General features: G+C 38.5%; 1 protein-coding gene across 1 annotated transcript in view; it reads right to left on the minus strand.

The window, feature by feature from the left end:
* Positions 1-24,758, minus strand: part of npnta (nephronectin a) — a 69,982-nt gene that overhangs the window by 17,483 nt on the left and 27,741 nt on the right. The window contains 3 exon segments of the mRNA XM_052127008.1: positions 2,657-2,776; positions 13,561-13,653; positions 22,398-22,490. Of these exon segments, the coding sequence (XP_051982968.1) occupies positions 2,657-2,776; positions 13,561-13,653; positions 22,398-22,490 (306 nt within the window).

A 24,758-nucleotide genomic window follows, 5' to 3' on the forward strand; every position in this document is an offset into this window, starting at 1 on the left:
CAATAAGACTTAGCCTTTACTGGCAGGGTAACAATCATATTTTTTGTGAGTCTTTATAAAGTCTTCTGCTGAGTGTAGGGATGCCATGAGCTCTCACAATGATTTGTGTGGAGTAGAGGGGACAAAACACAAACAAAAACAAAACAACACAAAACAAACCCTAACCCAAAACAAAACTAACCCAAACACAAAACTAAACTAAACAAAACTAACCCTAACACAAAAAACAAATCAAACCCCAAAACAAAACAACCCCTAACCCAAAACAAAACTAAACCTAAAACAAAATGAAAAAACTAACCCAAACACAAAACTAAACTAAATAAAACTAACCCAAATACAAAACTAACCCTAACACAAAAAAATAACCCAAAACAAACCCCAAAACAAAACGAACCCTAAAACAAAAACAAAAAACGACCCCTAACACAAAACTAAACTAAACAAAACTAACCCTAACACAAAACAAAATGAACCCCAACACAAAACAAAACTAACCCTAAAACAAAATGAAAAAAAACAAACCCTAACACAAAACAAAAAAACTAAATGAACTCCAAAACAAAACTAACCCTAACAAAAACGAAACAAAACGAACCCTTAAAAAAAACTAACACAAAACAAGACAAAAACAAAACTAACCCTAAAACAAAATAAAACAAAACCCTAACACAAAATCAAAAAACTAACCTAACAAAAAACAAAACTAAAAACAAACCCTAACACAAAACGAATCAATACTAACCCTAATACAAAACAAAACTAACCCTAATACAAAACGAACCCAAATGCAAAACGAACCAATACTAACCCTAATACAAAACAATACTAACCCTAATACAAAACAATACTAACCCTAATACAAAACAAAACTAACCCTAATACAAAACAAAACTAACCCTAATACAAAACGAACCCAAATGCAAAACGAACCAATACTAACCCTAATACAAAACAATACTAACCCTAATACAAAACAATACTAACCCTAATACAAAACAATACTAACCCTAATACAAAACAATACTAACCCTAATACAAAACAATACTAACCCTAATACAAAACAAAACTAACCCTAATACAAAACGGAACCCAAATGCAAAACGAACCAATACTAACCCTAATACAAAACAATACTAACCCTAATACAAAACAATACTAACCCTAATACAAAACAAAACTAACCCTAATACAAAACAAAACTAACCCTAATACAAAAACAATACTAACCCTAATACAAAACAAAACTAACCCTAATACAAAACAAAAACTAACCCTAATACAAAACAATACTAACCCTAATACAAAACAAAACTAACCCTAATACAAAACAAAACTAACCCTAATACAAAACAAAACTAACCCTAATACAAAACAATACTAACCCTAATACAAAACAAAACTAACCCTAATACAAAACGAACCCAAATGCAAAACGAACCAATACTAACCCTAATACAAAACAATACTAACCCTAATACAAAACAATACTAACCCTAATACAAAACAAAACTAACCCTAATACAAAACAAAACTAACCCTAATACAAAACAAAACTAACCCTAATACAAAACAAAACTAACCCTAATACAAAACAATACTAACCCTAATACAAAACAAAACTAACCCTAATACAAAACAAAACTAACCCTAATACAAAACAAAACTAACCCTAATACAAAACAAAACTAACCCTAATACAAAACAAAACTAACCCTAATACAAAACAATACTAACCCTAATACAAAACAAAACTAACCCTAATACAAAACAAAACTAACCCTAATACAAAACAATACTAACCCTAATACAAAAACAATACTAACCCTAATACAAAACAAAACTAACCCTAATACAAAACAATACTAACCCTAATACAAAACAAAACTAACCCTAATACAAAACCAAAACTAACCCTAATACAAAACAATACTAACCCTAATACAAAACAATACTAACCCTAATACAAAACAATACTAACCCTAATACAAAACGAAACGAAACCTAACACAAAACTAAGTAAAACAAAACTAACACATATTAACACCAAACCTCAAACACACACACACACACACACACACACATAAACAACCTGCATTAAATTAAATGCATTTGAAATCAATTTAAACCAACAAGACTCTTTGTTAGTCTCTGCTAAATGCATGAATGTAAAATAAAATTGTCCATTTCTACAGTTTGTACATTATGGTGGTTTTAATACACTAAGTCAATAAAGGTCTGGAACAACTGTGAAAAGGGCTAATTAAAATTAAAACTAACTGAATTGAACCATCTAGTTCTTAGAAACATTATACATCACTGTATATAATGTTCAAGTATTATGCTTGCTTTTGTCCATCAAGAAAGAGAGAATTAAGAGTCCAAATACTTTTTTTGGAGGCCAAAGTGCTTAACAGGAATTTTAAAGCTGCTTTGGAACAATACATCATGAAAAGTGCAATACAAATCAAATTGAATTTAACTGAACTGAGCCATCTCGCTTGTAGACACATTATATATACTTATTGTGGTTCACTGCTGGTAGAAGGACCATACTTTCTTTTCTCAATCAAGAGAAAGTTTTATGGTCTATTGAACAACACAGCGACAGACACAGTTAGACACTACTTGCAAAAAAACAGAGACATGACTCACTTCCACAGCTGCCGTCAGGTAACAGCATGTATCCGTTGAGGCAGTAGCATTTGTAGCTGCCGTAAGTGTTCATGCACCTGTGTTTGCAGGGTCGAGGCTTGAGGCCACACTCGTTCAGGTCTGCAGATAGAAACAACAGAGAGGGGGGTCAGAACATCGTCGTGTTTAAGGGAAAATGCCGGGAGGGCCAGGAATTAGGCTTAAACCAGAGGTTACATTTGAAAGGGCAATCCTCTCAAAGCTGTGAGGCGGTGTCTACGGGAAGAGGGTGAAACCGCAGGGCACCGTGTCTGGACAGGCCTACCCCAAAGTGTATTGCTCGACAGCATGATACATTTTAAACAAAACTGTTCTTTAGCTGCCAACACTGGAAAGCTATTTTTCAACATGACCCTCAGTCCCGATGTTGGATTTTGATGGAGAGACACAAAACGTCTTCCTTGTGACAACACAGCAAAGGTTAAAACATGTTATAAACTTTGAAACTATTTACCCTTTTTCTAAACCATATGCACCCTTGACCACTAAGCGTGTTTACGTGCACACCAATATGTCGATAACTATCAAAAATTCACTCATTCAACAAACCCGACAATGCAAGAAAATCACGTTTACAAGACATTTTAAATTTCCTGTTTTTTCTCCAGTTTGGACGTCAAAATATTTAAAAGACATGCACCTTGAATATGCCAGCAAAAAGCCAGTAATAGTTTACATGCAACGTGAAATTTGTGTAATTGTCAAAAATCGTTTATGATATTACCCGATAAAGGAAAGCTGTCTAACCCTAACCCATTTACATGACCTAAGATATTAAGGTCCTCCGGGTGGCGGAGGACGAATCTCAACTGCCTCCGCATCTGATACTGTTAATCCGCGCTGTTAATTTTATCACGTGGCTTGTTGAGCGCATTACAGTGGAGAGCGTGTGGAGGCTTCACGCTATTCTCTGCGGCCTCCATGCACAACTCACCACACGCCCCACCGAGCATGAGAACCACATTATAGAAACCACGAGGAGGTTACCCCAACGTGACACTACCCACCCTAGCAACCGGGCCAATTGGTTGCTTAGGTAGCCTAACTGGAGTCACTCAGCACGCCCTGGATTCAAACTTGCAACTCTAGGTGTGGTAGTCAGTTTCTTCACTTGCTGAGCTACCCAGGCCTCCGAATTGTGTAATTATTAATCAAAAAGTTATTATTAAAACTTAAAATATTTTTTTATTTTTTTTATTTTACTTTTTTAAAGATTACTCGATTCTGTTTGATGGCCATTTGTTATGAAATTGAAATATGTAAATCTTACAATTGTTTTTAGAATGTATATGCAAAAATCTAAATCATATTTAAAATAACTATTTAAAAATTTGTTCTAACTCCAAATTATCAATATTTTTGTGAGTAACTAAATTACTCAAAAAAGTAATACACTACAAATGACTATTTACTTCCCTAAAATGTAATCAGATTACTTTTATGAATACTTAATTGAAAAAGTAATTATATTGCTGATTACTTCACTTTTAAGTTACTTTTTAAAAACTTTTCACAGAAAAGTTTGTTATTCTGCTCAACAAAATATTAAGTCTCACACTCATCACCTCATGTTTCTCCCTTACAGTGACTGGTTAGTGACTATTCAGCTGTCAAAGAAACAAACAGTATTACGATTTATGTATTATAAATGTAATTCATGTTTTAAATCAATAAAATAATATAATTTTACTGTAGAAATATGTAACCCAAGTAAAGTACTTAAAAGTAATTAACTTAATTGAAAGTCAGTAACTGTAATCTGATTACAGGAATTGAAAAGTATTACACTATGATGTATCATAGTTAGAATATTTTTTGACTAAAGTAATTTGATTACAGGAACTAAATACTTTGTAATTAGATTACACCCAACACTGATTTTCAATAACTAAATTTAAAATTGTAATTTGCTAAAGCCACCATGAACATGGTTTACCACTGTGCTCAGCTATACATCTTGAAATATTATCCAAACTGGTCATCCGCTTAGCAATATCACTTCCATCTCAATACTGTAAGGTACACAGCCAAGTTTACAGTTCAGACACGTAGCGTGATGCCTGCAGTCTCGTTTGCACCAGACTGAAAATAGATCTTCCTGGCTGGGGTACATGTTTGACTTTGGCGTGGCCCAGATCTGAGAGAATGGCGCCATCTTTAGTGGTCGGTTATGCAAGGAATGTATTCTCGAGAACTGCATGCTAGCTATATTTGACAGGTGGCATCTATTTAAATAGATAAATGCCACAGCTATTACATTGTATTAATGGCAATTGGCACCACTGGGAGGTCACTTGACTGTGATGATTAGCAGAGGTGGGGGAGGACAATGTAAGTCAAGAAATATGATCTGTTAGAGCTGGGCAATATGACGGTATATACAGGAAACAATAGAAATGTGCTAACCGATGGAGATTACACAATACCAATCTTACTAAAAGATTTCTAACTGCTTTACTTTTAATTTACTTCCTAAAAACTCTTCACAGAAAAGTTATATTTTTGCTCAAATCATTTTATTGTCGCACGCAAGTCATGCACCACACATTTCTGCCTTACAATGACTCATTAGGGGCGAACACCCTTCAGCTGTCACAGAAACACAAAGAGATGTACACATAAACATAATGTTTTAAATTCTACATAAATAATACCATTTTAGAAATGTGCAACATAAGTAATGTACTTAAAAGTTATTTAATCCAAAGTAACTGGAATCTGATTACTAGAATTCAAAATCAGAATCAGAATGATCTTTATTGCCAAGTATGCTTACACATACAAGGAATTTGTCTTGGTGACAGAAGCTTCCAGTGCACAATATATGCAATGTATATATAGAATACACAATATATTTATATATACGTAGTGCAAATAAAATCTGTAAAATACAGTGTAAGGGAATGTAATGGCAGAAGAGGTAGGATGTGTTGGATAAAGATAAAAAGACTAAACTTTTTTAAAACTGTTAATTGATGCTCAATAGGGCAGTTTAAACTGTTCATGAGATGGATGGCCTGAGCTCTGTAGTGCCGGCCAGAAGGCAACAATTCTAATAGGTAGTGGGCTGGGTGAGTGGGGTCCAGGGTGATTTTTCTATCCTTTTTCCTCACTCTGGAAGTGTACAGTCCTTGAAGCGAGGGCAGAGGGCAACGAATAATCCTCTCAGCTGTCTAAACTGTCCTTTGTATTCTTCTGATATCTGATTTCGTAGCTCCAAACTAGTTACTGAAGTGCAGAGGACAGACTCAATGAATGCTGAGTAGAACTGAATCAGCAGCGGCTGTGACAGGTTGAACTTCCTCAGCTGGCGAAGGTTGCACAACCTCTGCTGGGCCTTTTTCACAATGGAGTTAATGTGGGTCTCCCACTTTAATCCTGTGAGATGGTAGTGCCCAGGAACCTGAATGACTCCACTGCTGCCACAGTGCTGTTTAGAATGGTGAGGGGGGTCAATGCTGGGATGTTCCTCTTAAAGTCCACATTCATCTCCACCATTTTGATTGTGTTCAGCTCCAAGTTGTTTTGACTACACCAGTGAGCCAGCCATTCAAACCTTCCTTCTTTATACAGACACATCGTCATCTTGGATGAGGCCGATGACAGTAGTCATCTGCAAACTTCAAGAGCTTGACAGAGGGGTCCTTGGCAGTGTAGTCATTTGTATACAGAGAGAAGAGTAGTGGGGAGAGCACGCATCCCTGGGGGAGCACCTGTGCTGATTGTACATGTGATGGAAGTGAATTTCCCCTGTCTCACTAACTGCTGCCTGTCAGAAAGCTGGTAATCCACTGACAGATAGATGTGGGAACAGAGAGTTGGTGTAGTTTGGTCTGGAGAATAGCTGGGATGATGGTGTTGAAAGTTGAACTGAAGCCAGCAAAAAGGATCCTTGCATATGTCCCTGGTCTGTCCAGATGTTGCAATCCCACATTGACTGCATCATCCACAGACCTGTTTGTCCGATAAGCAAATTGAAAGGGATCTAGAAAGGGTCCAGTGATATCCTTCACGTGGGCCAACACCAGTCTCTCTAATGATTTCATGACCACATACATCAGGGTGACAGGTCTGTAGTCATTAAGCCCTGTGATTTTGGGTTTCTTTTGGACAGGAATGATGATTGAGCTTTTGAAGCAGCATGGGATTTCACACTGTTCCAGTGATCTATTGAAGATCAGTGTGAAGATGGGGGCCAGCTGGTTAGCACAGGATTTTAGACAAGCGGGTGAAATTCCATCTGGCCCTGTGCTTTCCTTGTCTTTTGTTTTTGGAAGACACGGCACACATCTTCTTCACAGATATTAAGTTCAGGTTGAGTAGCAGGAGGGGGTAGAGGGGGTTTGAAGGTGTTGGTGTGAAGTGAAGGTCAGAGTGGGTGTGGGGTGTGAGATTGGGCCTTTCAGATCTATAGAAGAACATATTCAAGTCATCAGCCAGTTGTTGGTCCAATACAGTGTTTGGGGAAGGAGTCTTGTAGTTCGTTAGCAGTTTCAGGTCACTCCACACTGATGCAGGGTCGTTAGCTGAAAACTTGTTTTTCAGATTATCAGAATAGTTTATTTTAGCCGCTCGGATTTCCTTATTCAGTATATTCCTGGCCTGATTGTACAAGACTTTATCCCCACCTCTGTAAGCATCCGCTTTGGCCTGATGAAGCTTTAAGAGTTCTGCTGTAAACCAAGGTTTTTCATTGTTGTATGTAAAATAAGTCCTAGTAGGAATGCACATATCCTCACAAAAACTGATACATGATGTGACCGTATCTATGAGTTCATCCAGATTGGTGTCTGCAGCCCCAAAAACACTCCAATCAGTGCAGTCAAAGCAGGCTTTTAGTTCCAGCTCTGCTTCATTGGTCCACTCTTTACAGTCTTTCCTACAGGTTTAGCAGATTTTGGTTTCTGCCCGTAGGTTGGAAGATGATGAACCAGACAATGATCAGAGAGTCCCAAAGCTGCTCTAGGGACAGAGTGATATGCATCCTTTATTGTTGTGTAGCAATGATCCAGTATATTAGTACAGTCTCTGGTTGGGCATTCAATATGCTGTTTGTATTTGGGCAGTTCACATGTGAGGTTTGCTTTGTTAAAATCCCCAAGAATAATAATAACTAAGTCCGGATATTGTTGTTACATGTAGAGGTCGACCGATTAATCGGCCGATTTTTTGCATTTTTTACATAATCGGCATCGGCCAATATCCACGCATATCAAGCCGATTATTAGGCAGGCGCATCTGTGGGCAGCCTAATGTTGTTGTGGAACACGTGTTCGACGCACACTGCCCATAGAGTCATTTTCCAGTAGAGTGAACAGACCTCATCCAGTGCCTAAGGAAGGAGCTAAGTTCCTTGGAGAAAACAGTAAGGGTTAAATTTGTATAACTTCTTTAGATTTAATTAAAAACTTTTGATACGTTACTGCCAACTTCAAGAATTTTGAAGAAGCAAGAATTTTGCAATTACAGACAGTGAATCTGAGACTTTTATTTGTTCTGTTTGTGTGTCTTATATTTGAGAGGGTTGTCACAAAATATACCAACGCGCTATATGCTATTGAAGGACTGGCTTTGGTAAGCTCGGATGTTACCGGTTCTGCTGTCAGTACTGGAGAAATTAAGAAAATACATTCTTTATTGCTATAAAGAGAAAGTTATTTTATATCGCCAGCCATTTCTATGTATAATAATATGAAACCATTTGTCTGTGATGCAATTTAGCTATTTGCAGTCAGAGAGAGAGAGAGCTAGAGAACTCGCTCAACACGAGCCCAGCATAATGAGTGACAGAACTAAACATTCAAACATAGCCTGGTTTAGATTTGTGATTATTAGTCTGATTTTATTTTAGATTTCGCCTTCCAAAGATTATAAAAAGAATATTTATACATAAGCCGCATTCTGTCGAGCACAATTTCCTTCCCTTCCCAGCAGTGCACTGACATTTCTCCCTAAAACTCAAACTTAACATCAGAATCAGCACGATCGGTGATTGTTGTAAAATGCAGTCTAGCTACTGTTGCTAAATTGCGGGACGCGTTTAATAATAAAAAGAGCGCAAGAGATACCATTCCCTAGGCGGCGCGCGCTCCGAAACACACCGCAAAGAGACAAGCAAAGTATAGGCTACTTTGGGTTTCATGCGTCTAAACGATCAACTATACACAAAAATATGTCAAAACGACCGGCTTGGAGATTCACTTAAACACAGTTTATGTCTTAAATGGATGTAGTTATGGAAATAGTTGGGGAGAATATATGGTGCATCAGGAGCCTATTAGATCTGAACTCGGTCTTAAAGGGGAAGCTGTCTATTAAACATGTGACGATTGAGCCATTACTGCGAATCAAACAACAAAAGGCAAAGAGAAAATCACTTACAGCCCTTGAATGAATAACTGCTGCATTAATAAGCATTCATCTATCTATGATAAACTATGCAGTGTTATTTTAAAATTGATTACTTTATTAGATTTCTTTTTAGACCACACCTGAACAGTAATATTAGTAGACCTTCCTGAAATAAAATTATATATATATAACAATAAGAACCGTTAAGAATACCGTTAAAGTACCGGATCGATAAGCAGTATCGGTAAGATTGTAATACCATTAAAACCTTAACGATACCCATCCCTAGTTATGCCTGTGCTTCTCTTGGATGCTCTGAATATTGGATTACGTGTCTGGATTGCCCCTTAATTAAAGCTGCATTTGGATCTCAACCTTCGTGTCTCAGAGCAGTTCGTAACACCTGCTTTGTTTATTTAATATATTTGTTATACATTATTTATACAATATGTTTTTACATTATAAATTTTTAATTTAAGTGTACAAGTGCAGATTGGTCAAGTGTTCAATAAATGTATTTGTTGAGAAATGTTGTCTATCTTAAGTAATTATGTGTGTTACATTTTATCTTTAAAGAAAAGGTTCAAATAAGAGGTTAAAAACAAGCACATATCGGCCAAATATCGGCCAAAATAAATTGGCAGCATTAATCGGCCATCGGCCGACCCGGATTTCAAAAGATCGGCATCGGCATCGGCCTGAAAAAACCAATATCGGTCGACCTCTAGTTACGTGTCTGTGATTTGATCAGCCAGCTGTTGCAGTGCGGCGCTCACGCATGGTGGGATATAAGCACTCACCAGAATAAACGAAGAAAACTCCTGTAGCAAGTAAAAAGGCTTACAGTTAATAAAGAGTGCTTCCAAATTAGGACAGCTCATCTTCTTTAACGTTGTTACATCTGTACACCAACTTTCATTGATGTAAAAGCTTGTTCCACCACCTCTCATTTTCCCTGTTAAATTCGCAATGTGATCTGCTCTGAACAGCTGAAAGCCCGGCAGATGTAATGCGCTATCCGGAATGGCTTCACTCAGCCAGGTTTCTGTGAAGCACAAGGCAGCAGAGGTTTAAAAGTCCTTGTTTGTATGGGTGAGAAGATGTAGTTTGTCCATTTTGTTAGGTAGAGAGTGGAGATTCTCTAGATGAATACTTGGCAGAACAAACAAACAAAAACAACAAAAGAATTGAACCGCTCCATACCGAGGCTGCCATCCGTGGTGCCATCTTGCATCATCTATCCATAATACATACATCATCATCAAATGTAATGTATTACACTACTTTTTGACTAAAAAAGTACATTATATTACAGTAACTACTTATGTTGTAATAAGATTATGCCCAAAACTGACTGTGAAATTATCTTTTGCTCATACCGTCCACCGTTTCTGTCCATCTTACACTTCTATGTTCCATAAAAAGAATAAAATTAATATCTCAGTTGCAAAGTAGAAAACAATTAAAAAATTGACCAAAGAAAAAAAATTATCTATGAAAAGAAAAATAAGTCAAATTCTTCAACACCTTGTCACAGTGCAACAATCCCTTCTAACCACAAATGTAGCTTTCAGCTGCTAAGAAACCATAATTACACAATCAGAGAGATTTAAATTCTTAATTAGGCAGCAATTTCATGATGATTAGGGGCTAAATGAGCAATGTTGACCATTGCTTTGGCACATTCTTTTCTTGTGGATATCATCTGTGGACTGAATAAAAGTCATTGATAATGGAAATGTGGCAAGACAAAAAAATTATTTGGAAAAGGAATAATTTACAGTGAATATTAATAGAATAGTTCACCCATTCAGTAAATGTTTATTTGCTCTCATCCCAATCTCAAACACGAAGTCATCGTTTTACAGAATGTCCTAGCTGCTCTTTTCCATTTACTGAAAGTGTATGGGGATGGGGGCTGCAAAATGCTCCAAAAAATGACATAAAAGCACCATTAAATTGGCCCATTAATCTCAACGCTACATTCCAAGCGTTCATACAGTAGTTGTTGTTTTTTTTTAATCAGGAACAGAATATAAAACACTATTAGTTGAAACATCTCTATCATAGCTTACAAATCTTATTTGTGCTTGCATACATGTACATTCAAATATGAAGCAAATATGACGAAGAATTTCACCTTTTGTTTTTCACCGAAGAAGATAAAATCATATAAGTGTGTGATGATATAAGAGTGAGTAAGAGTGACAGAATTTGTATATTTGGGTGAACTATTCCTTTAAGTTATAATAATGTGGTATGCAGTCCCTAAAGCTAACCTGACTTTACTCACTATACCAAGTAATAACAAACTGTCTGTACATTTTCAGAATCCCAACCCTGCATTTCCAGCCTGTTCATTTTTCTCCCCTAAAGTGTTTTCTCTTGATATGTCAGCATGCAGTAACTCTCTGAGCACCATGTGGACAAAATGTTTGGAAAAACGATGAGGCAACTCAGTATAAACTTCTGTTACTGTCATGGGAGGTGAAGAGGACACTTTTCAAGCCATTACAGAAGACTCAGTGGCCCGTTGCTCACTAAAACAAAGCTGAAAACAGCAAAAACCAAAAGTTGCATTCCCAGAATAGCCATTTCTGACAGGAGACAGGTCTGCAAACTAATGATCAAAATAATAATAATAATAATGAAAAAATATATATAATAATTGTCCAGATTGGTAGGAAGAAAACAGAGGGTACGAAGTGTGAAGATGTTGAAAACCTGAAGCAGAGATCCATTATACCACCCTTAAAAAAAATGTACAATGGGAACCATAGTTTCAGATGAAACACTATAGTTACTACTACAGTCGTTGTCACTTACATTAAATAATATAATTAATAAATACGATCTCCTTCATACAGAGTAAGAAGCCTTCAGAATGTCTTTGTCGATTCATTTTAATAATATATTTTTGATGACGGAGGTGGTTTGTAAAAAGTTACCAGTTTAGTTGTAGCAGCCCTTCCAAAAAGTGATGGTAACCATAGTTTCTGCCAAAGTACCAGGTTCTACAAATAATAAATCTATTAGCGTGAACAATGCTTAACAAGGTGACAATGTGTGTGGTGATGGTCATGTAAACGACTTAAAAGGCGTTCCTTTTCACGGTTAGGGCATAAACGGTTGGCGCACGTAGATGTTTGCCCATTAAGTGCACATGACTGTTTATGTTTGTTGTCAAAAGCTGAGAAAATTCTGATACCCAATCTCATGCAAATGCACTTTTCTTGCACTGTTGGATATTTTGAACAAGCTGATTTTAGTAGTTATCTATGTTTACTGTTATAAAATTGCATAAGGGAACAATAGCAGGAGTTACTGGTATTTTGGTGGGAACTTCAGTTCTATCGGGAAGACACGCAGGCTTGAGTGAAGTTTGAGATGCTATTTATTTGATAGATGTAAAACAGGAGGTGATGTCTCTCTCTTTGGCGTAGGCCCCGTCCAGCAGTCCGACGTAGTTGTACCCGGAACCGTCATGTCCTGCCGGAGATAGGAGGCAGGGGCGAGGAGCCTACCCCCCTGCGGGACAGGGCTCAACTGGTGGTGGTGGGGAGGTGGAGGTTGCAGTGTTAGCACGCCGAAACAGCAATGTGATAGATTGTGAGCGGACTTATAAAGCATTGGCTTACGTGCGATTGGCTAGGAGTTACCCAGCTAATGATGCGATGATATACACCTGCTGGTCTTCCCGCTAGAACTACGCTCCACTTCCATTTACCATGGGACGTTTTTGCAAGGAGAGTTTACTTTAAAATGACAAATTCACAGGTTGTTTCCTTGATAGCATACATACATCACCCAGACGTCTATCTGATGTGTGATTTTACATCTGGAAGACATATTTTTTATGTTGTTTGCTCATCTGCTATACATACATAAGACGTTTCCTCTCAGATGTCAAAAAGACATTCATCAGATTTCTTTGAGATTTTATGATTTTTTTGTGATGCTTTCTAGATGAAAAGATCTAAAACACACATCTCTAAGATGTACCTGTGCTATCTGGGTTGATATATCACTCAGATGTGTCCATAGAAATTATAACAATTATATTATGACAGACATTATTAAAGTGACAGAATACTTGATATAGGCCTAAAATTGAAGAGAAGGACAGAAGAAAGAGAGGAGAGGTTAAAGAGGGACAGATCGGTGGAGAGCAGCTTGGCAGCCTCTTGTGTGCTCGCAGATGAAAGATGTCCTGCATCAGAAGTTCAGAGGAGCTGACAGACACAGACAGGATAAGTGTGTGGGAGAGAGAAAGCAGGGTGAAACAGCGCTGCCTCTTCTAAAAGGCTTTGTGTGTGTGTTTGTGCGTGTTTCTGCCAAGGCATGCATGGCTTTCCCCGTGTCATTCCGGCCATGCCTGTGTAGGCTTTGGGATCTGCTAAAACAGGAAAGTATTCACTCTCGCTGGGGTAAGCAGACTGCACCATGCACGTGGGCCAGAGGCGTCATCCGATAAGCGGTCTTACATGAAAATCACACATAGAGGATTAGCTCACCCTCTGACGGCACCCCCATCGGCTGGTGGTCCATGGAAACATAAACAGGAGGGTGACTGTGCCACAATGGGGGGATAATATAGGACTGCTCTTCTTTAGGGTTGAAGACAACAGAGAAATAAAAGTACACAGGATAATGAGGACAAAAACAATTATAAAACACACCTTTGTACAATCCATGTTCCTGGAGAGGAGAGTGTTAATATTAGGCATTGAGATGATTATGTTTATGTGGATTAAAGAAAACATGAAGCGGTATTTGCAATGCAAATGCACTCACTGAGCACTTTATTAGGAACACCTGTACACCTACTTATGCGATTATCTAATCAGCTAATCGTGTAGCAGTAGTGCAATGCATAAAATCATTCAGATACGGGTCAGGAGCTTCAGTTATTGTTCACATCAGCCATCAGAATGGGGAAAAAAATTTGATCTCAGTGATTTGAAGCGTGGCATGATTGTTGATGCCAGATGGGCTGGTTTGAGTATTTCTGCAACTGGTGCCAAAAACAAAACTACATAAAAAACTTCTAATGAGCGGCAGTTCTGTGGACGGAAAGGCCTTGTTGATGAGAGAGGTCAACGGAGAATGGCCAGACTGGTTCGAGCTGACAGAAAGGCTTTGGTAACTCAGATAACCACTCTGTACAATTGTAGTGAGCTGAATAGCATCTCAGCACAACACGTTGAACCTTGAGGTGGATGGGCTAAAACATCAGACGACCATGTCGGGCCATTTATTAGCACCATAGTGTTCCTAATAAAGTGCTCAGTGAGCGCATTTCCAAGATAACAGAAGATACAGTGGAAAATGACATATGGCGGGAAATAATTTTATGACTCAGGTCACCAAAAGACCCGAGGTATAACAATGTAGACAATGTAATAATGCAAGTATAAATGTAAAATGATTAAAGTAATTGGGGTCAAATCTGAGTTCATGTGCTCTTTAAAGAAAGTACAATGTTGCATTCCTGGCCTGTAGAGAATAGATAGTATGGACGATTATTGGATGTATTTTGTCCTCAATCTGATTTTGGAAAAACAATACAAATGGGCAGCGCTCAGTTTGAGCTGTATAATTACATGGTGAGCACCAAGCACCATGCCTGGAACATTAAATAACCTAAAAATAGTATAAGAGTGCCTGTAGGGTTGGGTATTTAAAGTGTTAATAGTATGATATAACCCTTCTGCTTTCAAAAGCACTGAGAACAGTGACCGACAACTGTCCATGATTGACATTGGAAAAAAGAAAACGGGAGGTAATGTCAGTGTTACAGAACAATGCAGTCACTTCATTGCCTTATTACACGGTGACATGTAAAGAATACCATTTAATCCTTTCAGCTGTGCTTGGCTTTCCAACTTCGAAATATTGCATGGAAATTAACAGCGTTTTTCCATAAACTAAACACATGAACTCTTATTATGCCTCTGTCTTATTTAAATTCAAACATTTAGATGGGTGAGGCAAACTCTGCAGCTGTTTAAATGTGCGCTTGTGCCAATAGTGAGAGTCAATATCTTCATGATTTTGAACAGGAAAACATTAAAGGGGACATACACTTTTAATTCATTTTAAGTTCTCTTATAATGTTAGTCAGGTTTTCTTGCACCAAAAAAAGCCGTAATTTGGTTTTACCAGATCATTTCCCACACTCTAGACACTTATACAGGCTGTTTTTGTTACTGTACCTTTAAGACTTCTATAAGTACATAAGCTCTGTTATGATTGGTTGACCTCTTTGTAAGTAAGTCGAATGTTATGTTCACCGAGCGTCACACTGTTGTTCACCAGGGTGGGCCAATTCTGAATAGGTGTTGATGCAAAATTGAGGACAGTCATATAGCATTGTATAGGCCAACCATAGACTGTAAAAAAAGATGGACGACGCCCCTTCGCTCTTTTCCGTTGGTGAGAACTGAAGCCGCCAGTGTCCTGATATGGCGCTGACATCTTGGGACTTGAGTCTGTGCAGTTGCGATTTCGGGACCAGACCTGCGCAGTAGTGAGCAGGAAGTAAAGCCGCGAAATCAAGGCCCCGCCCTCACTCTCGCTGAATCAATCGCAAGCACACGCCCCTGCACTTTGACTTTTGACTTATGACGGTGTGAAATAATTAATTATAGAAATTTAGATATTAAATTTAAAGCTCCAATCTCCTCAGTCCTCCGAAGATCCCGAAAAAAAGTCAGTTGGTGCTTCAGTGACTACTTCGCTTAGAGAACCTGTCAATCACAGCTGTCAATCATGATGTCACAGCACCGTTTTTATAGCATCAAATAACTAAAAACTTATTTTGAAAACAAACACTTGAAATTACATCAACGTGATAGAAACTACAGTAAATGACAGAAACTATCTTTGGAAAAAAGATATGTGAAGTGTAATTTAATTGTTTAGTTGGTCTCAAGTCCCGTTGAATAACATGGGGAGGCGGGGTTTATGACCTATACTAGGACCAGTCACCGGGGGGCGATCGAGACGTTTTGGCTTCACTTTTGAGGGCTTGTGCGGCACACTTGAGGCCAACTCGTTCGACGTCTTATAATTTTTCTAGCTACTTACTACGAGTTTAATGTGATGCTGCATCCGAAACTGCATATTCTTACATTATGTTCTGTATTTGATGAAGGATGCACTTCTCAGCCGGTAAATTGGTACGTTCTTTTAGCTATGCATGCGAGTAGTATGAATAGATTTCGGACATAATGATTCCGGGGCATCGTCTCGTGACCCAAATATATGATGTAGGAACAGCGATATTGGCTATATCTTGATATATATAGATATTTTAATATATAAATATCACTTACAGTTGAGCAGAGGCGTCCGACTCGAGAATCACCAGCATTCGTTTAAATTAAGTGTTTTGATGTGACGTTGCCTCGGCTCCCGAGGAATGGGACCATTAAGTGTCCAGTCAAATCTCATGGAAATAGTAGGTCATCCGGGTATTTCTCGCTTACTGCTTCATGAATACAGTGGATTCGGACATACTATTCCATTGGCATACTGCTTTTGGCATACTATATAGTAGAGAAGTATGGATATTTGGACGCAGTATGAGAATTTGTTGGAACATCAATTTCGTTGAAATCTGTCAGGTTTTAGGGACATTTTATCCTCTATAAATAAAGTATAAAGACTTAAAGTCTTAACTTACCTTAGCACGCCGTAGTTCTGTGGGCGAGGGAGGCGTAGGCGGACGTTGAGCGCATGTGAAACCAGCAAAAAACAAATAGTCAAATAAGCCTACTTTTCATGCAGCAGATCTCTGTCAGAGTGAAGTTAAAAACAAAGTCACCGTGAAAATCATACCCTTTCCTAAATTATACCATACCCACACAGAGGCCACTGCCAAACCAAGTAAGTACCTATTGGTCAACGTGGCAAATTCGCCTGTCAAAGTTTGCCAAACTTGAACTCCATGCACGAAATCTGTGGGGGGAAGTTCTTCGCCACCGAAAATCCATTTCATGAAATTACGATTGCGCATATTCCCACTGAGATTACTGTATAGGCATAAATAAATGTGACCTCACCTTTAAATAGCAAGCTAGCATAAAATGAAATCCTGTATTGCATTGATTTGAAATTGCGTTGGTTAATTGATTTGTCTGAACAAACCAACTCGTATGATAATTTACGATTTTGCCAACTTTTGCATAAGACTATATTGGAGCATCTAATTTCAGTGATATCTGTCAGGTCTTAGGGATATTATAGTAGCTCCATGACAATTCCTCTTTTAATGAAATGGGTTACGCATGGAGGATGACAATGAGGAGGTGTACCCTGGATAATGTCATCTAAACATTGTTAGATGTCCTTCTCCAAAACAGATCAATCTTGATTTTGAAAAGAAATCCACAATCTAGATGTTCACAGTCAGGCCCCATAATGGATTCCTGACAGGCACCATGAACAGCAGGTAAGCAGCTTCTTATTTACGGAGACCCCCGCTGAACATTAGCTCCTTATTCAATTGATTTGATCTGCGGAGTGCCGAATGCCACACAGTGCCATCTCATTCCTAAATAAATTAGTGGTTTAATGAGTTTATTTGTTCTGGGCAAAGATGCCCATCTGCCTCATGTCATCTCCATGACAGTGACATTACAGTGAAAATCAACTCCGGGCACTCTTGACACAACTGATAAAAAAAATGCTAATGCTAATCATGCTTTTATTGCAAAAAAGCTAATTTGCCGGATTTCTGTAAGTTAATGTCTGTGATTTTGTCTACATGAGGTAAAAGGGACCAAAAACGAAATAAAATTTCCAGTTATAGCTCAGATTCTCAGAATTCGTTTGAAGAGATTCGCACAACTGTTACCACATATCAATTCAATTCAATAGTATTGCGACTGAATGAACTATATGATTTTATACTGTTTATTGTGATTATTATTAATAAATCAAATGATCTAATACACATCTCTCCAGAATACTTGAATCTAATTGGTCAATCTGTTGAAAAATGATGACAGCTAAACTGTTTAACTGACCGTATAACTACATAGCTATGCTAGTTTTGTGTCTATTTTGAGATATTGATTGTCTGAGGCCACGTTCACAATACAATGCTTTAGTTTGAAAACGCATCTTTTTCTCTACGTTTTGGCCTTTCGTCCACACTGAGATGGTATTTCTGACAGCAAACACTGAGCTTTTCGAAAACACACTCCCAAGTGAATACATTTGAAAACGCTGTTTATTCACGTTGCAGTGTGGAAAGGGAAAATGTTGATATCTGAAATCGATGATGTGAATCATTCACCCATTCATACACACATTCATACACCAATGGCGGTAGAGCTGCCATGCAAGGCGCTAGCCTGCCATTGGGAGCAACTTGGGGTTCAGTGTCTTGCCCAAGGATACTTCGGGATGTGGAGTCTTGTGGGCCAGGATTCGAACCACCAACCCTGTGATTAGTGGCCAACCTGCTCAACCAACTGAGCCACATCTGCCCAATTTAAGAGATTTCATACGTTCCAATGTGGACGAGAATTTTTGGAAAATGCTTGAAAATTTCAGTCAACGGAGAGCCTTTCGAAATTGAAAACGGCATCTATTTGCGTTGCAGTGTGGAAAGGGAAAATGTTGATATCTGAAATCGATGATGTATTTGTTGTTGTGTGACGCAGTCGTGGAATCCATTCAACCCAAAGCAATCAAGATGGTGGTCCATGTTGTAGTGGCATTGTTGTGTCTGATATTCACTTTGATAGCGTTGTTAAAGATAAATGTTACTTTGTACAACCATTCACATTGCATGTTGTAACCTTCCTTCAATGGTTTGTTTACGAAGAATTGCTGCCCGGCGATGGAACACGAAGACAGTTGCATTTCAGACTGTACGTGGAACGGCGATTTTTGGAAAATCGAAAACGCCGTTTTCTAATATATCCGTATTAATGTGGATGTAGCCTGATTGTACATGATCCTTTTCTAATTGAAGATTTTTTATTTATTAAATGTGTCTTTTATCATATTGCTGATGCCTCCATTTTATTAAAACAATAAGCCACGAAAGGTTGTCCGTTACTGAGATTTAACAATGGTTAAGGAGTATTCTTGTTCGCAATGCAAAGCGAAGTATCTTTTTGCAAACAAATTTTGCAGTTAGATTTTAGAGTCTGAAACTATATACTGTTTAACAAAACTATCAATTTTATTTGTGTTTCAGATATAATACAAAATATTATGTTATTTTATATCTGCATCATTAAAAGGTGCACTCAGTAATTGTTTCCTCATTAAAAATGTTTAACTGTAAAATTTTGCAATGTAGGAAATCCTGACCATTCTCATAAAAATGAAGACTCCTGTCATATCGGTCACCTTATAAAAGCTGTTTTATTCTACATGGAGAGGGTCCACACATGCGGGCCGCCATTTTAGAATCACATGACTCACTTATCTTTACTAACCGCTTTGTTATTGGACATTTTAACTCATGGATTATATTAATCATGGCTGATTGTGAATACTACATTTCTACAATAGCATCTGAAACTGAAAACAATTGATTTGAAATTATGCTGCATCCACGCCACTAGGTGTCAGTGTCAGTACAAGATGACATAAAAACAAATGTTACTGAGTGCACCTTTAAATACAAATGGAGACAGTTATGTAGAACTGTAGATAAACAGAAATTCTGCCTTTGCATTGTTCAGATCAAATGTCACAAAGTACCAACTTGAAACCTGTTTTTAAAAGTCAATCATGAATAATATTTGCAAATAAAATATCTAATGAAATAAAAGTGATTGGGCATCTTGGGTGCATTTATTTCATTAGCATGCTGATTGTTTTGCTATAGATAAATCTGATAATCAAAAACACTTAGCGGCTTTATAAGCACTTCAGTCAGCCGCTGAAAATTAAAGGCTTGATTATTTCCACTGATAATTTTAATATGCCACCCAGCCGTCTGCTCTAAACAGCACCTGTCAACGTTTAAAGCATGCAAGACAAATAAGCCCAAGGCATCATATAATCATCTGTCATTTCCCTTAAAACCATCTGATACTTTTAATCGCTTTGCCACAAGAGCCTTTTTAAGCTGATAGAAACGTAATCTGTTATGAAAAAGAAATAATTTCCGCTCTCTCCAGCAAGGCAAAGCAGCTTCATCTATTTGACACAAGACCACGACACGAGAAACCGAAAAGATACAATTCCACATTCCACAGGGGATTGTTTTCCCTCCCCTCCCATCTTTTAATTACACCTTCTCCTTTTGCCTTGCAAGGGCATGGAATCCGCTCTCTAAGCCTCCTTGATTCCTCTTCTCAAATGGAAATGTGCTGTTTTAAATTAGGGGTTATCTCCGATGCCGCGTTCTTATGATGAGACGACTTCAGTCAGTATCTAGTCCCAAGGCTCAGTTTTATTTCGGTGCTGTGTTCTCAGCTGTAATTGAGATATTATCGTGTAAAGGGGGAAGCCTCACTTCCTGAATCACTATAAAACTTGATACAACATCCAAAGTCCAGAATTAACATTTTGCCTCACCAGCCAATGGTGGGTGAATTGAGAAAATTAAACGTAAATGTGTTTTTTTTTACTGGGCATAAAAGTGTATTTTGCATTATCTTCATGTAAATGAGACTGAAAGAATACGCCACACACTCCACGTGTCGCCACAACAAGTTCTAGGGAAAAGAAAACTTAAGGCATCCTAAATAAATTTACGATGTTTCGAATTTGTAAAAGTGCTAAATGTCGTTATTCGACGTGCACGTCGCAAAAAATATTTTTTCTAAGGTAGATAATTTGTATGTTTTTAATTTGAATCGCTCATCGTTTAGAGTATAATTATTTCAGCTCAATTTAAATGGTAGTATGTTACCCTTCTTGATCAAATTTCTGGCCAACTGGCAGTTAATGACGTTTTTTTATTCGCCAAAGCAAATATTTATCCAATGGCAAGTGTTAAATAGTCTGCACTTATATAGCGCCTTTACCCTTAACGGTATTCAAAGCACTTTACACTGTGACACATTCACCCATTCACACACACATTCATACACCAATGGGGTCCCAAGGCACTAGCCTGCCATTGGGAGCAACTTGGGGTTCAGTGTCTTGCCCAAGGAGACTTCGGCATGTGGAGTCATGTGGGCCAGGATTCGAACCACCAATCCTGCGATTAGTGGCTGACCCGCTCTACCACCTGAGCCACAGCTGCCCCATAACCCTAAGTCTTTCTAGCAAGTCAGTCCACTGTCAGCCATCTTTGGAATGCTCTCGGGAGACTATTTCAAGACATGCCATGCAGCTCCCATCTACTTAAATGGATAAAGACCAAAATCTAAAAAACGGTTGGTCAAGATTACGATCAATGAACATATTTCAAATCAGCAATAAAATTTAACAATACTGGTATCATAAGTTGTGATGCTTTACCTCATATTACGCTAAAAAACGACCGGCTTGTATAGCTAATTCGATTGCATGTTCTAGAGTTGATGTACAGGCGATGTCTGTACCTAAAAGGTGATTGGCTCTTTTAACTGTAAGGTGGGACTTCCTTTCTACATCCATTGACCGTTGGGTGCTCAGAGGCAAAATAAAGTAATTGACAAATTAGCACTTAAGAATTAAGTTCATTTAAATAATTGATAACAGCAGGAAACCGATGGATTGCGTACTCCAGGTAGGGAAGGAGGTGTTGCCCCAAGTGAAGGAGTTCAAGTACCTCGGGGTCTTGTTCATGAGTGAGGGGACAATGGAGCGGGAGGTTGTCCGGAGAATTGGGGCAGCGGGGGCGGTATTGCACTCGCTCTATCGCACCGTTGTCACGAAAAGAGAGCTGAGCCAGAAGGCAAAGCTCTCGATCTACCGGTCAATTTTTGTTCCTACCCTCACCTATGGTCATGAAGGCTGGGTCATGACCGAAAGAACTAGGTTGCGAGTACAAGCGGCCGAAATGGGCTTCCTCAGAAAGGTGGCGGGCTTCTCCCTTAGAGATAGGGTGAGGAGCTCAGTCATCCGTGAGTAGCTCGGAGTAGAGCCGCTGCTCCTTTGCGTCGAAAGGAGTAAGTTGAGGTGGTTTGGGCATCTGCTAAGGATGCCCCCTGGCCGCCTCCCTAGGGAGGTGTTTCAGGCACGTCCAGCTGAGAGGAGGCCTCGGGGAAGACCCAGGATTAGGTGGAGAGATTACATCTCCACACTGGCCTGGGAATGCCTCGGGGTCCCCCAGTCAGAGCTGGTTAATATGGCTCGGGATAGGGAAGTAAGCGGTTGAAGATGGATGGATGGATGGATGGATGGATAAATAATTTATTTAATCGGTTTGTACTTCAGTACTTACCTTGGTTGCATGTTTTCCCTGTGTAACCCGGATGGCACTTGCATTTGTTGGGTCCCACACATTCTCCATGTTTGCATCCGTGCTGGCACACAGCTGTAGGCAAAAACGATCAGTATCATTTTAACAACAAATGCCAGAGTCAATACTTTAGACATAGAAACATGTAACAGCCTTTAGTTTTCCCATTAAGAAAAATCTACCATACTTGCTATGAGAAATAAGAACAAGTGTCTGTACAATTGGACTTTAAGGATATTGTGTTGAGAGAGACACATGACATGGAGAGTACAGACCACCTCACATCTTTTTATGACTCATTACATCTCACATTTTGATTGGGAGTCAGAGCTGTACAATGTTGGAAAACTTTAAGATCCAAGATTGGTGGTGAAGTTCCCAAGAGCTGATGTACAGTAGGGTTCAGGCTCTAGTCAAATTAATTGTATTTTTGATAGAAAGTAGTATGCAATACACTGTTCACAGCATGCAGTTATTCTGTTTAGCACCTACTATACTGCATGCATACCAATACGCTACCGAAACTACCAAACATCAGCTTATTAAAAAATTACAACAACATGTGAAAACTTTTTAAATGAGATTTGAAATCAAATCATTCTCTGCTTTTGATGTAAAAATGTAAACAGGCACACGGGCAACACTTGTGCACATTGTATGAGCAGGTAAGAATGCCGGTAAAGGTGGGTGCATTTTATCTCATTAGTTCCCTACATCGGGAATCAGTATATCATGAACACAAATTTGGACACTCGCAAGGGTGTTCATCCATGGAACATTGGGACATTTATGACTCATCTATGATACGATTACAAGGTACAGTCGATGTCTGTATCTAAAAGGTGATTGGTACAGTGTTACTATGAAAGTTAAATAACATAAATGAAGAGGCTGTATTTTTAATCTTCTACTAAAAATCTTATGTTAAAAAGATTGTTTCCCTTTCATGCACATTATAGATGGAAGACAATTACAAACAAAATCCCTTTTAAAGAGAAAATAAGGCTTTGACTTCAGAATGTTACACTTGTGCTCACCTTTTAATGACTTTAGAGACTTCAGAATGATGACATTTCTGGAAAGTGAGCATTTTTAGGGAGCGAATGTATCAGTGCATGAGATGATTTTGTGAATGGGACAGGCCTAGAAATGGCCAACTCCATTTAAGGCATTTACATGATCACATACATTTTCAGATTATTAAAGGGATAGTTCTTACTCACCCTCATGCCATCCCAGATGTGTATGTACATTATCGTCTTCAACAGAACCCAAACCATATTTTTCTCACCACATGAGATTTAAAGTAAAAAAAGGACTTTGATTTTGATCTGTTTCTCACCCAAACCTATCATATCACTTCTGAAGACATGGATCTAACCACTGGGGTCAAATGGATTACTTTTATTTTTCCTTTATGTGATATTTGGAGCTACAGAGGTCTGGCCACCATTCACTTGCATTGTAAGGATCTACAGAGCTGAAATATTCTTATAAAAAAACTTTCATACACATCTGGGATGGCATGAGGGTGAGTAAATGATGAGAGAATTTACATTTTTGGATGAACTATTACTTTAAGCATTATTGGTGAAAGAATGATGCTCATTGCTCAATGTACACTCACCAATAACTTTATCAAGGACACCTGAACATCTACTTATTTATGCGATTATCTAATTAGCCAATCATGTGGCAGCAGTGTAATTTATAAAATCATGCAGATATGGGTCAGGGGCTTCAGTTAGTATTCACATCAACTATCAGAATGGGTAAGAAAATGTATCATGGTGATTTGAACCGTGGCGTGATTGTTGGTGCCAGATGGGCTGGTTTGAGTATTTCTGTAACTGTTGATCTCCTGGGATTTTCACGCACATCGGTCTCTAGAGTTTACTCAGAATGGTTCCAAAAACAAATAAAACATTTTTTCGGTGAGTGGCAGTACTGTGGACGAAAACGCCTTGTTGATAAGAGAGGTCAACAGATAATGGGCATACTGGATCGAGCTGACTGAAAGGCTATGGTAACTCAGATAACCACTCTGTACAAATGCACAACATGCCAAAACTTGAGGAGAATGGGCTACAACAGCAGAAGACCACATTGGGTTCCACTTCTGTCAGCCAATAACAGAAAACTGAGGCTACAGTGGGCCTCGCATTTGTGGACCTCAGCAGAAATCCAGATTTGACAGACCAGGCAATGTTTTCCCATCATCTACTGTCCAGTTTTGGTGAGCCTGTGCCCACTGCAGCCTCAGTTTCCGGTTCTAAGCTGACAGTAGTGGTATCTGGAGGGGTCTTCTGCTGCTGTAGCATATCCGCCTTATTGTTTGATGTG

This window comes from Xyrauchen texanus, chromosome 5 (assembly GCF_025860055.1).
Source record: "Xyrauchen texanus isolate HMW12.3.18 chromosome 5, RBS_HiC_50CHRs, whole genome shotgun sequence".
NCBI lineage: Eukaryota > Metazoa > Chordata > Actinopteri > Cypriniformes > Catostomidae > Xyrauchen > Xyrauchen texanus.